At 59.4% G+C, this 13430-nt stretch overlaps 1 protein-coding gene across 1 annotated transcript; it reads left to right on the plus strand.

Moving 5' to 3' along the window:
• The first annotated feature begins 3705 nt into the window (after positions 1 to 3705).
• On the plus strand, positions 3706 to 13430 carry Caskin1 (CASK interacting protein 1). The gene is made up of 17 exons (XM_027940924.2): positions 3706 to 3851; positions 3932 to 4027; positions 4140 to 4270; positions 5097 to 5205; positions 5281 to 5389; positions 5474 to 5568; positions 5725 to 5842; positions 6813 to 6914; positions 6987 to 7075; positions 7160 to 7244; positions 7329 to 7420; positions 8248 to 8358; positions 8442 to 8543; positions 9907 to 10045; positions 10119 to 12128; positions 12669 to 13083; positions 13212 to 13430. The coding sequence occupies exons 1-17, from the start codon at positions 3708 to 3710 to the stop codon at positions 13309 to 13311; spliced, it is 4047 nt and encodes a 1348-aa protein (XP_027796725.2). The 5' UTR covers positions 3706 to 3707; the 3' UTR covers positions 13312 to 13430.

The following is a 13430-nucleotide window of genomic DNA, read 5'->3' on the forward strand; positions in this document are numbered from 1 at the left end:
GGGACAGCCTTCCCAGTCCTAGGCCCTCTTCAGTCCTGGGACCCTCCTGGGTACCTAGTGTCCCCTGCAGGCAGTATGAGGCCTCCTGAGACATCAGCCTGCTCACTATCTCCTGTCACCACTTTTCTTCCTGATGAGACTACAGGCAGATGACCTTAGTAAGGTGACCCTCCTCTGGTGGGGGTGGTCCCTTTTGTAATGGAGACTCCTCCCCACTGGTGCCCATGTCACTTTCTGGACTTTGGCTTCCAAGCCCATCTGAACTGTCAGCACCTGCAGGTGTGGCCAGGTGAGCAGGAAGACTTGGCTGTGGGCTCCAGTCTCATCCACAGCTGCCTGGAGGCCCCACGTAGGAGGGAATAGAGGGCCTGGCTTTGGGAAGTCTTAGGATATGCTAAAAGCTAGCTACATTGGAGTTCAGAAGAGTAGGGGGCAGAGCATCCTAAACATCACCCTGGGTTAGATGTCCTCACTCCTCACAGCTCATGGCAGGAGATTGTGGCAGGTCCAGCCACATAGTTTATAGGGCCCTATACAAAATGAAAATGCAGGGCCCTTATCCAGAAATTAAATTTCATCTGGGCATGGTGGTTCATGCCTGTAATCCCAGGTAGCTGGGAGGCTGACGCACGGGGATTGTAAATTAGAGCCCAGCAACCTGGCGAGGAGACCCTATCTTAAAATAAAAAATAGAGCCGGTGCTGTGGTGCACACCTGTAATCCCAGCAGCTCCGGAGGCTGAGACAAGAGGATCACAAGCTCAAAGCCAGCCTCAGCCATGGCAAGGCCCTTAGCAACTCAGTGAGACCCTGTCTCTAAATATAAGATGGGGCTGGGGATGTGGCTCAGTGGTTGAGTGTCCCTAAATTCAATCCCAGTAATCCCAGTGACTGGGGGGGGGCTGAGGTGGGAGGATCATGAGTTCAAAGCCTGCCTCTCAATTTAGTGAGGCCTAAGCAACTCAACAAGACCTTGACTCTAATAAAAAATAAAAAAAGGGCTAGGGATGTGACTCAATGGTTAAGTGCCTCCTGGGTTTGATCCCTGGTACCACACACACATATACCCACACAAAAAGAAAAAAGAAAGAAAGAAAAAAAAAAAAAAAGATGGAAAGATAGAAAGCAAAAGAAATGGCTAGGGATATAGTCCAGTGATAGAACACCCCTGGGTACAATCCCCAGTACTGGAAAAAAAAATCAAATTTCAGGCATGGGGCCCTTCTGAGTAACCGTGCAGTCACATGCTCATGAAGCTGGCCCTGGTGATGGACACTGTATAGAACAAGGATATCAGTTCAGTGACTGACTAAGCATCTAGTAGTGGCAGGTGCTGTTTCAGCCACTGAGGGTGCAGCTTTGAGCACAGTGGACAAGAGCCCTTGTCCTCTGGGAGCACATAGTTCAATGGTAGAGAGGGATGGCGTGGATGTTAATAAGTAGATGTGACAAGGGGGCAGCAACGAGGTCTAAAGAGAAGAATGCAGCAGATGTGGGAGGGGAAGGGTTGCCATGGAGTGCCCTGCTGAGCAGGCAGCCTCTGTACCTGGGGGGTGTGAAGGGAGCACCATGGGGACAACGCGGGAAGAGTAGTCCACACTTAGACTCCATGTGTGCAAAGGTCCCGAGGCCCCATGGCAGCGCAGCCTGTGTGGAAGGAACATCAAGGAGGGTAGAGAGGTCGGAGAAGAGCAGGGAGCGTGTCCTGTAACGCCATTGTCTGACTCTAGTCTCCACCCAGTGAGATGGGCGCTGGAGGGTCTCCTGGGCTTTGACTAGTGGGTACAGAGGACAGATCAAGTGGCACAGGGAGAGAGTAGGGATGCTGGTGGGGAGGCAAGGGTAGTTAGGGGTCCTGGGAGCAGTGCCCCTGGTGACCATGACATGGTGAGAAGCTGAGCAGTGAAGGATCCTGAGTGTGCTCAGAGTGAGTCTTGAAGTGGCACTGAAGTGGATGGCATTGACCTGAGGATGCTACATAACTGCCTGAGAAAGACCCCAGCTAGACTCCAAGGCTGTGGCCTTGGCCACGGATGGGGAGAGCGGCTCTGTTGCCAACTGAGATGGATACTGGCGCCAGCAGCGTCTGAGCAGAGGGGATGGCTGGGGAGTAGAAATGCCTTCACTCTGCCCAGGAGACCCCCACGGGACGGCGGGGGTGGGATTCCCGCACGGCTAGCATTTATAGTGCCTGCTGTCCGGAAATGCCCTTGCGCCTCGGCATGGCCTGCTGCCTTTCTCTGCTCATGGGGGAAGCCAGAGGCCAGGGCCACAGGCTACTAAGTGACTGAGTAAAGATGAGTTCAGGTCCCTCTGACTTCATGGATTTCAAGAGAGTCACTGGGGGACCCATACCCTGTGTCCCACAGCCGAGTCTGCACCAGAGCAGAGCCCTGCAGCTGGGTCTCTGTGACTCGACTCCCTTGGATCCCTTGCCCTCAGGTCCCTACCCCCACTCCTATCCTGGGCCTGGACAAAGGGGCTTCTGTCTTGCCAGCCCCACCTCATGGAGTGACTGACCCACAAACGGGTTATGTAACCATGGCCCAGACAGGCAGGGGGTTGGCCCAGGTCCTGGTGGACTTGAGCCCACTGGGAAAGCATTGGTGGGCTCTCCTCCTCTGTTAGGCAGCTGGTGAAGCCAGAATGAGAGAGGTCCCAGGAGGAGACTTAGCCCCAAAGGGAAGCTGTTGTCCCTTCAGGGCTATAAGAGGTTTGAGCCTGGGGTCTGAGCAGGACCCTGTGGAGCAGGGAGGCCAACATAGGATTGCTTAGTGTCCTGGATTGCTTGCCTGCTTCCCTTTCTGCCCTGCAGGTGTAAAGCTCCTCCCCAGGGCCATCCAGGGATGGCAGTGGGGAGCTGTACCAACTTTTCTCCCAGAGATACCCCATTTCCGGTGTTCCAATCTCCTTGGCCACCCCCGGCCCCATCTGGGTCCTTCTGAGAGACAGATGGGGCTGGCTCTCTCCCTCCCACCAGTGGCAGGTGCTCAGCCAGCGTCCTGAGGGAGAGGGTGTGTGTGCACATGTGTAAGCCCATGTGGGTGCATGGTCTTGTTTCCTGCTCCCAGGTCAGGACAGCCCGCAGTGCTTAGTTCAGTGAACACCCGCTCCCTATCTCCGTGCAATGGGAAACTAAGGCCCCAAAAGTTGGCACCTGGAACCAAGTGCATGTTCATAGACTAAGACCCTGATTTAGAGCCCACCAGGGAGTTGGCCACCACCTCCCCTGCTTTTAGGCTACTTGGAGGGGCCGGGCAGAGCCTCCCCTCAACCATGTCTCCTTCTTCCCCCAGAACTCCTAGGATCCACCAAGAAGATCAATGTCAACTTCCAGGATCCAGATGGGTGAGTTCTCTCAGCCAGGTGGTGGCACCATGGGTTAGGTAGGCTCTGGGCAAGGCCAGGTGCCTGGTCCTCTCCTAGACTTGTCCTTTGCCTGCTCAGCTTCTCAGCCCTGCACCATGCAGCCCTGAATGGCAACACAGAACTAATCACCCTGCTGCTGGAGGCTCAGGCTGCTGTGGACATCAAGGACAACAAAGGCAAGCCTGCTCCAGGGCCTCAAGGCCAAGGACAGGGGGTCAAAGTCAGGGTGGGGTCCTTGCAGCCTGGATGGCTGATATCTCCATCAAAGCAGGATGTTATAAGATCAGGGTTGTATTCTGGGTCAGGGGTCAGCTCCCAACAGCCCTGCTGCTCCCAGGCATGCGGCCTTTGCACTATGCAGCCTGGCAAGGCCGGAAGGAGCCCATGAAACTGGTGCTGAAGGCGGGCTCGGCGGTGAACATCCCATCTGATGAGGGCCACATCCCCCTGCACCTGGCGGCCCAGCACGGTCATTATGATGTGGTGAGGCTGTGTGGGGTGGCAGGGTGGGCAGGGCAGTGGGGCTGGTGATGCCTGGGACTGACTGTGCCATGGGCCTGCAGTCAGAGATGCTGCTGCAGCACCAATCCAACCCATGCATGGTGGACAACTCTGGGAAGACGCCCCTGGACCTGGCCTGTGAGTTCGGCCGTGTTGGGGTAAGTCTCCTCAGGGAGCTGAGTGGGACTCCACCTACCTGTCCTCTTCACCTGGGATGGGGGTTGGGGAAGCCCCAAGCCAGGGCCTACCTGCCCTGACCCCTCCTTCAAGGTGGTCCAGCTGCTCCTGAGCAGCAATATGTGTGCGGCCTTGCTGGAGCCCCGCCCAGGAGACACCACTGACCCCAACGGCACCAGCCCCCTGCACCTCGCAGCCAAGAATGGCCACATTGACATCATCAGGTATGGCTATTAACAGCGATAGGACCAAACCTCAGGATCCCTGGGGCTTGACAGCATCCAAGAGCTCAGGGTTTCTGCCTCTGGCCTGGGGATAAGAGGAGCCTCCCAGAAGCCATAGTTTTATGGTCAGGCTTCTGAGTATGGCCTTCAGCTGCCGAATAAAGGATAAGCAGGAGGGACTGGGAAAGGGTTTTGTTTGTTTCCTTTTTTTGGTATTGGAGATTTAACCTAGGGTGCTTTGCCACTGAGCTACCTCCCCAGCCCTATTTGTAATTGATTGATTGATACCAGAGATTGAACTCAGGGGCACTTAACCACTGAGCCACAATTCCTGTCCCCCTGCCCCCCCTTTTAAATTTTGAGGCAGGGTCTCACTAAGTTGTTTAGGGGCTCACTAAGTTACTGAGGTTGGCTTGGAACCTCCTGCCTCAGCCTCCCAGGTAGCTGGGATTACAGGCCATTGTGCCCAGCTGGGGAAGGGTCTTCTATATCTTGTCAGCCTAGAATCTATCCTGGCCCTGCCATTTGCTGGTTGAGCTCAGAGAGGCACTTAACTTGTCTGAACCTCAGTTTCTTCATCCATACAGTGGAGCTCACAGGGACTACATCAGAATTGGACAAGAAAATAACCTTGGGGGTCAGCAAGGGATGGACACTTTGACAGGTGCTTGGTAAACATCAGATACGATTGTAGTCAGTGACAGAGGGCAGGGCTAGCTTGACCTCTGACCTGAGCAGGCAGTTGGGGACCCAGGAACTGAGGCCTGGCCTGAGGGTGCTGGGGAGGAGAGTTCCTGCTAAAGGCCCTGCTGGCTTTTGCCACCAGACTCCTCCTCCAAGCCGGCATTGACATTAACCGCCAGACCAAGTCTGGCACGGCCCTGCACGAGGCTGCACTCTGTGGGAAGACAGAAGTTGTTCGACTGCTATTGGATGTGAGTCTAGGGCGTGGGGGAAATGGGGTCCAGGCAGGGGCATGGGGCTCCTGACAGGGCCTTGCCCTTCCACAGAGCGGGATCAATGCCCAGGTGAGGAACACCTATAGCCAGACGGCACTGGACATTGTGCATCAGTTCACCACATCCCAAGCCAGCAAGGAGATCAAGCAGCTGCTGCGAGGTGGGCCCAGATGGGGCCAAGGGCTGGGGTGGGGCCTGGGAGGGCAGCTTGCAGGACTGGGGGGTCCACCTCCTGTATCCCCAGAGGCCTCGGCAGCCCTGCAGGTCCGGGCGACCAAGGATTATTGCAACAATTATGATCTGACCAGCCTCAACGTGAAGGCCGGGGACATCATCACAGTGAGGACAGTCCCTGGGGCTGCTGTGGCAGGGGTGGGTGGGACTGGGGCAGGCTTACCCAGAACACCCTCCCATAGCATTTGGGGTAGGAGTGCTGGGCAGGCCCCCCATGAAGGGATGTCTCTCCGAAGCATGTTCCTCCACATATTTGGCCAGGTCCTGGAGCAGCATCCAGATGGCCGGTGGAAGGGCTGTATTCATGACAACAGAACAGGCAATGACCGAGTGGGCTACTTCCCTTCCTCTTTGGGTGAGGCTATCATCAAGCGAGCAGGCAAGTCTCTCCCAACCCTGGGAGGTTATAGGCAGGAGCCTCTGGGCCTGAGCATAGGGGCCAGAAAGCAACACACATGCTCTGGCATGCTGGTGACAAGGCAGGGTCAGCATTCTAGCCGCTGCTCAGATCCAGCAGCGTGTCCTGTGGGCTGTCTCCTTGCCCGCTCCCTATATGCATTCTTTCATTTATTCCACAAATATTGCATGCCTGCTATGTTCTGGTTGGAGCTGGCCATTAGGGACACAGGAGTTTCAGACACTGTTCTTGCTCTTAAGGGGCTTGCTGTGGAGTGGGAAGGAACAAGAGACAGCGAAGTCAACACAGAGGGAAGCATACCAACCAGAGAACACGGAGAGAGGCTGGCTTTAGTTAGGGAGAGGTAGGAGGGGCTGTCTACCAGCAGAGCAGTTCAGGCAGCTGGAACCACACATGGGAAGGCACAGAGGCAGAAAGGAACTTGTCACCTAGAGGAGCAGGGGCAGCAGGGGCAGCTTGGCTGAAGAAGAGTGAGTTGGGAAGGGAATGCAGGACCAGGTTGGGAAGCCCCCTGACCTGGTTTCAGGGAGGCAAGGGATCCGTTTACCTTTTGCAGAGGATGTGGAGATTGATAGGTGGGGCAAGAGGGCAGAGGGGAGCAGTAGGAGGTATGGCCAGTCACCCATAGTCATCTAGTTCCTGGATGGTAGCCCTGGCCTCGGGCTCCTGAGCAGCTTGTTTCCTGTGCCCCAGCTCAGAGAAGGTCATATCCTCCAAGAGTCCTCAGCCCCTTTGCTTGTAGGACCACAGGACACCTGGTTCTGGGTTCCCTTGACCACTTTCTCTTGGTCTGAAATATCTGGGGTCTCCTGAGGGTCTTTCAGCTGTGTGTATGTGCGTGCATGTGTGTGCCACCTCTGCTCTGCCCCACTCTGTGTCAGGGCCCACCTGGGTGTACCCGGAGCTCAGGGAAGCTGTGCTTGTCCTACAGGTTCCCGAGCAGGCAGTGAGCCAAGCCCACCCCAGGGAGGTGGCTCGTCAGGGCCCTCTGCACCCCCAGAGGAGATCTGGGTGCTAAGGAAGCCTTCTGCAGGTGTGCTGGGTCCTTTGGAGGGCTGGGGTGGTGGCACTTCTGCTGGGCACCTTATGCTCCCTGTGCTGGCAGGTGGTGACCGCAGTGGCAGTTTGAGCAGTGTGGCTGGTAGCCGAGGCAGTGGAGCTCATGCCCTGCATGCAGGCTCTGAAGGGGTCAAGGTCAGTCGGGGTGGTGGCTGGGGCCAGGGCAGCCATGGTGGCCTGGCCTGGAGCAGCACTTATGAGCTGGCTTCTCGGTCGTAGCTCCTGGCAACTGTGCTTTCCCAGAAGCCTGTCTCTGAGTCCAGCCCAGGGGACAGCCCCATCAAGCCTCCAGAGGGCTCTACAGGTAAGAACAAGGACCTAGCTGCACTGGCTTGCCAGGAAGGTGACCCTGAGCAGCCCCTGCCTTGCTATCCCCTGTCTTTACCAGGTACTGCCCGGTCCCAACCTCCAGCAGCCCACACTGGGCAAGTCTACGGGGAGCAGCTGCCCAAGAAGCTGGAGCCTGCCTCAGAGGGCAAGGTACAGGGCCTGAGCTGGCTCCCATGGCTGGTCTCACGAGGGTGGGGCTGACAGTCTAAATAACCCCCACGTAGCCTGTCTGGTCTGGCCACAGCAGCGGCAAGGGGCTTCGACAGGCCAGACTGTCCTATCTGTCTGTTAGTCTGTGTGTGCGTCACATGTGCACACACGAGTGTATAGGTGTTGTCCACTTGTGTAGGCTGTGAGCTAGCGTGTGCACACTTGTGGAGGTACATAGGGGTGTGTGTGGAATGGTGCAGCCATGAGACAGATATGCATGTGTGTGGTTGCACAGATGGAAGAGGATGGGTGTGAGACACGAGTGTGTGTGGGTGCAGCGGGTTGTGTATGCATGTGCCTGTGTGTTGGGAGGTGTGAACTGATGGCTGAGTCCTGCACAGCAGAGGAGGCGAGGCACCCCTGCCTGTGGAGCACCGAGCAGCCCAAACGGAGGCCACTGTCCACTAGAGCCCCCTCACATGGGGCCACACTACCTGCCTCCCCAAGATGGTATGGGTGTCCCTGGTGCAGAAATGGGGGGAAGTTTAGGGAGGCTGTGACATGAACAGCAGCTGGATGCACCCTCCTGGAGGAGCTCACAGAAGAAGGCTGGAGGGCTGAGGATGCTCAGGGTCGAGGATGGCAGGTCGAGTGCTGACGGCAGCTGGAGCGCCGGTGCCAGGCTCACCCAGGCCTGGCTGCAGATGGACCATGGATGGCAGATCAGCGCTCCGTTGCCCGCCAGCCAAGCAAAGAAGGAGGTGCTGTGGTGGCTGGGGAGCAGGCCCGGCGTGGGCGGGCTGTAGCCGGTGCCTTGTGTCTTCCAGAGTGCCGAGGCAGTCAGCCAGTGGCTCGCCACATTTCAGCTCCAGCTCTACGCCCCCAACTTCACCAGCGCCGGCTACGACCTGCCCACCATCAGCCGCATGACTCCTGAGGTGAGCAGCTGCAGCCACCCGACCACCTCACCCCTTTTCAGACAGGTCCCTGCCTCCTGCCAACAGGCCTCTTCTGTGCCTAGGACCTCACGGCCATTGGTGTCACTAAGCCAGGCCACCGGAAGAAGATCACAGCAGAGATCAGCGGCCTGAGCATCCCTGACTGGCTGCCTGAACACAAACCTGTAAGGCTCCCCACAGCCTGGTGGCCGAGCCAGGACTGGCAGACAGATAGACAGCCAGCCTCCCTGCCTCCAGCCCTTACCTGCCCTCTGGGGCTCTAGGAAGTGGACAGTGGATGGCCCACCAGCAGGGAGTTGCCTGGAGAGCCTCTGTCCATGAGGGCATTGGGACCAGCTCCCTAGGCTGGGGCCTCTCAGGGTGAGGGGAGCCTGAAACCAGTAGAGTGTCCCTCCATACACAGGCAGCACCTGCACAGCTCTGCCCATTGAGCATCCATGCAGGCTGCAGAGGGCCCATGTCGGGACATGCCAGCTACACCCCCGCATGTGCTCCAAAAGACACTGACAACTGCATGCTCGTACACAGGCTCTACCATGTGTGCTGGCCTGTGACAACAGCTGACTAACCTTCTCATGGTATCTGCACAGACCATGGCCTATGCCGTTGCTAATAGGGATGTGCCCATATCAAGTGACAGTTTCTGGGCTTGCTGAAAGTGGGCCCGGCCACCCAATCTGATGCTGGTTCTTTGGGCCATACACTGAGCTGCAGGCCTCCAGTCATCAGTGGGAGAAGTGCCAGTGGCCACCCAAACCCTTGCAGGGCCCTGGGTCTGTGACAAGTGGGTCTGCATTTATCCCTGCCCCACCTCCTGGCTCATCCACTCAGTCAGCAGCTCAGGGGTCCTCTCAGGAGCATGTGTGGGTCCCATGGGCCTCGCCTCACTCTGTCACCAGTGTGACTGAGGGTGCTGTGTTGGTGCATGAGTGACATCCAGCTGGAAGCTCAGGAAACAGGCAGTTCTTGGTGAAGACTTTTGTGGATATTTGCACACACATGTGATATGACTGTGTGGTGTGTATGTGGCACGTGTGTGACCATGCATCTGATGTGGGTGGGGAGACGGCAGGAGTGTGAGCATGAGGCAGGAGGGGGTGCAATGCCTGCGTGTGGCTGGGAGTGCTGTGTGCAGGGTGTACTTGTATCCTGGTAGCACTGTGTGTCTGTGTCCACAGTGTATGGGTGCCTCCTCAGGGCACTGTGCCCCTGGCCACCTGACCAGGCAAGGAAGTGTTTTCTTCCCCCTAAAACCTAAGGAGAGTGTCCTGAGGATAGGTCTCCCCCGTGTCCATTTGCGTATGTTAGCTCGTGTGTGCACAACAGTGCCTGGTGGCTGTGCTAAGGAGCTGGCCTGGGGCACTGCACCTATACTGTCTCCGATACTGACATCTTGGGCCTGTCCATTTGTCCTCCTGTCTGTCTGTGCCCTGCTGGCCCAGTGCTCCTTCTTCCAATTGTTCTAAGTAGTTGGGCAAGGTGTGGGCAGCTGGCTTGGGCTGCCCCTCTGTGTCCCCTGCTCTGTAGGCTAACCTGGCTGTGTGGCTGTCCATGATTGGCCTGGCCCAGTACTACAAGGTGCTGGTGGACAACGGCTATGAGAACATTGACTTCATCACTGACATCACCTGGGAGGACCTGCAGGAGATTGGCATCACCAAGCTCGGTAAGGCTCTGTCCCCAGCCCCTGCCCTCTCTTCCTCTGGGGCTGCTTGACCTGCTCCGTGTTCCCCTCTCAGGACACCAGAAGAAGTTAATGCTGGCAGTGAGGAAGCTGGCAGAGCTGCAGAAAGCAGAATACGCCAAGTATGAGGGAGGACCCCTGCGCCGGAAGGCACCCCAGTCGCTTGAAACGATGGCCATTGAGTCACCGCCCCCACCTGAGCCTGCCCCAGCTGACTGCCAGTCTCCTAAGATGACCACTTTTCAAGACAGTGAGCTCAGTGGTGAGCTGCAGGCAGCCATGACTGGCCCAACAGAGGTGGGTGCCGCTGCTGCTGAGAAGCCCTCCAACCACCTGCCGCCCACCCCAAGAGCTACCATGCGGCAGGAGCCCAGCTTGGGTGGACGGGCTCGGCACATGAGCAGCTCTCAGGAGCTGCTGGGCGACGGGCCCCCTGGACCAGGCAGTCCCATGTCACGAAGCCAGGAGTACCTACTGGATGAGGGACTAGCTCCTGGAACCCCACCCAAGGAGGCCCGGCCTGGCCGCCATGGCCACAGCATCAAGAGGGCAAGTGTGCCTCCAGTGCCCGGCAAGCCAAGGCAGGTCCTTCCACCAGGCGCCAGCCACTTCACGCCTCCTCAAACTCCCACCAAAGCCCAGCCAGGCTCTCCCCAGGCCCTCGGGGGACCTCATGGTCCAGCCCCAGCCACGGCTAAGGTGAAGCCCACCCCACAGTTGCTGCCTCCAATGGAGCGACCCATGTCACCCCGCTCCTTGCCTCAGTCACCCACCCACCGTGGCTTTGCTTATGTGCTACCCCAGCCTGTGGAAGGGGAGGCAGGGCCAGCTGCCCCAGGGCCTGCACCCCCACCTGTGCCAGCGGCTGTGCCCACGCTGTGCCTACCCCCAGAGGCTGACTTGGAGCCAGGTCGGCCCAAGAAGCGTGCCCACAGCCTGAATCGTTACGCAGCATCTGACAGTGAGCCTGAGCGGGATGAGCTGCTAGTGCCCACTGCTGCTGGACCCTATGCCACAGTCCAGCGGCGAGTAGGCCGTAGTCACTCAGTGAGGGCACCTGCTGGCACTGACAAGAACGTCAACCGCAGCCAGTCATTTGCTGTGCGGCCCCGCAAGAAGGGACCCCCACCACCTCCACCCAAGCGTTCCAGCTCAGCCATGGCCAGTGCCAACCTGGCTGATGAGCCAGCTCCAGATATTGAGATAGAAGATGGCCGGCTGGGAGTCCGGGCACAGCGCCGGCGGGCCAGCGATCTGGCTGGCAGTGTGGACACGGGCAGTGCCGGCAGCGTGAAGAGCATTGCAGCCATGCTTGAGCTGTCTTCCATTGGGGGTGGGGGACGGGCTGCCAGAAGGCCACCGGAGGGCCACCACACAGCTCGGCCTGCCAGTCCAGAGCCGGGCCGGGTGGCCACAGTGCTGGCCTCAGTGAAGCACAAAGAGGCCATTGGACCTGATGGTGAGGTGGTAAACAGGCGCCGCACACTCAGTGGGCCTGTCACTGGACTTCTGGCCACAGCCCGCAGAGGGCCAGGGGAGCCAGAAGATCAAAGCCACTTTGTGGAAGATGGTGCAGCCCGGCAGCGGCCTCGAGGTCCAGCCAAGGGTGAAGCGAGTGTGGAGGGCCCACCACTGGCCAGGGTGGAGGCCAGTGCCACGCTCAAGAGGCGCATCCGGGCCAAGCAGAGTCAGCAGGAGAATGTCAAGTTCATCCTAACAGAGTCTGACACAGTCAAGCGCAGGCCCAAGGCCAAGGAAAGGGAAGCTGGGCCTGAGCCACCCCCACCACTGTCCGTGTACCAGAATGGCTCGGCCACCATGCGCCGCAGACCAGCTTCGGAGCAGGCTGGAGCCCCAGAGCTGCCCCCACCACCCCCACCTGCTGAACCCCCACCCATTGACTTGATGCACCTGCCCCCACTTCCCTTGCCTGATAGTGATGCCCGGAAGCCGGCAAAGCCACCCGTCTCTCCCAAGCCTGTCTTGGCTCAGCCTGTGCCCAAGATCCAGGGCTCACCCACACCTGCCTCCAAGAAGGTGCCACTGCCAGGCCCTGGCAGCCCAGGTAGGTACAGGGAGCCAGGAGGGTAGGGTGAGTAGAGGCAGTAGGACCCCAAATCAGAGGGATTTTCCTTTTTTTGGATTTGATGATGCCTGCCTGGGTGGGATTGGAGTGTTCACAGCCCTCTCTCATTCATCCACTACTGGCAACTGTCACAGCCCAGGGAGGGAAAAGGTGGACTTGGCTCTCAGTCAAGAAAGCACAGAGACCCATGAGCAGTACATCTGTGCAGGGAGGACCCTGACCCCCTCCAAGAGGAGAACTACTCAGGTGCAGGAGGCAGGGGAGGCTCCCAGGTAGAAGGATAGAGGTGTAAAGGCCTTAGGCATTCAAGCAACTGGAGGGCCAGTGTGGCTGCAATAGGTCACACGTTAAGGTGGTTCTGAAGCGGTGATGCGAACAGGTTTGCACGTGGCAGAGCGTGCCTTGGTGGCCGCGGGAGGGCTGGAGCGAGGGGCAGCGTCTCGGCTTAACCATGCGGGAGCTGGGGCGCAGCAGCAGGGCTTGCGCTCGCCCTGGGTGCCAGCGTGATCCTTCCCGCAGAGGTGAAGAGAGCCCACGGCACGCCGCCGCCTGTCTCCCCCAAGCCGCCGCCGCCGCCCACGGCGCCTAAACCCGCCAAGACCGCGACGGGGCTACAGTCGGGCAGCGCCAGTCCATCGCCCGCGCCCTCGCCGGCGCGCCAGCCGCCAGCCGCCCTCGCAAAGCCGGCCAGCACGCCACCCTCACTGACCGCCAGCCCCGCCAAGCCTCCGTCCCCGGGTGCGCCCGCGCTACTCGTGCCCACCAAGCCCCCGCGGGCCGCCGCCGCCGCTGCCGCCGGGGCCCCCATTGCCCCCGACGGCGCCTCGCCCGGGGACAGCGCGCGGCAGAAGCTGGAGGAGACCAGCGCGTGCCTGGCCGCAGCGCTGCAGGCGGTAGAGGAGAAGATACGGCAGGAAGACGGGCAGGGCCCGCGGTAGGTGGGGTGCGCCCCTGGGGCTCGGAGGCGGGGCGGGGCCGGAGGGCGGGGCGGGGCTCGGAGGCGGGCGGGGCCAGAGAGCAGGGCTCCGGGCGCTCTTCCTGGCTCACGCGCGCCGCCCGCAGCCCGTCCGCGGTGGCAGAGAAGAGCACCGGCAGCATCCTGGACGACATTGGCAGCATGTTCGACGACCTGGCCGACCAGCTGGACGCCATGCTGGAGTGAGGCGGCCGCCCAAGTCGGGCCCGCAGCGCCCGGGCTCCGGCCTGCACATTGACCTTTACCTCAGGATGGGCAGCTCCGGGCGCGGGCGGACCCGACGCGGGGCGGGCCGTGCTGCCAGC

Source organism: Marmota flaviventris, chromosome 19, assembly GCF_047511675.1.
Source record: "Marmota flaviventris isolate mMarFla1 chromosome 19, mMarFla1.hap1, whole genome shotgun sequence".
Classification (NCBI taxonomy): Eukaryota; Metazoa; Chordata; class Mammalia; order Rodentia; family Sciuridae; genus Marmota; species Marmota flaviventris.

Excerpts from the sequence above, each read along its gene's own strand:
- Caskin1 (XM_027940924.2), top strand. The coding sequence starts at position 3,708 with ATGCGGCCTTTGCACTATGCAGCCTGGCAAGGCCGGAAGGAGCCCATG. Across the intron at positions 10,046-10,118 it reads GATTGGCATCACCAAGCTCG|GACACCAGAAGAAGTTAATG; the intron begins GTAAGGCTCTGT and ends TTCCCCTCTCAG. Across the intron at positions 13,084-13,211 it reads GAAGACGGGCAGGGCCCGCG|CCCGTCCGCGGTGGCAGAGA; the intron begins GTAGGTGGGGTG and ends CGCCGCCCGCAG.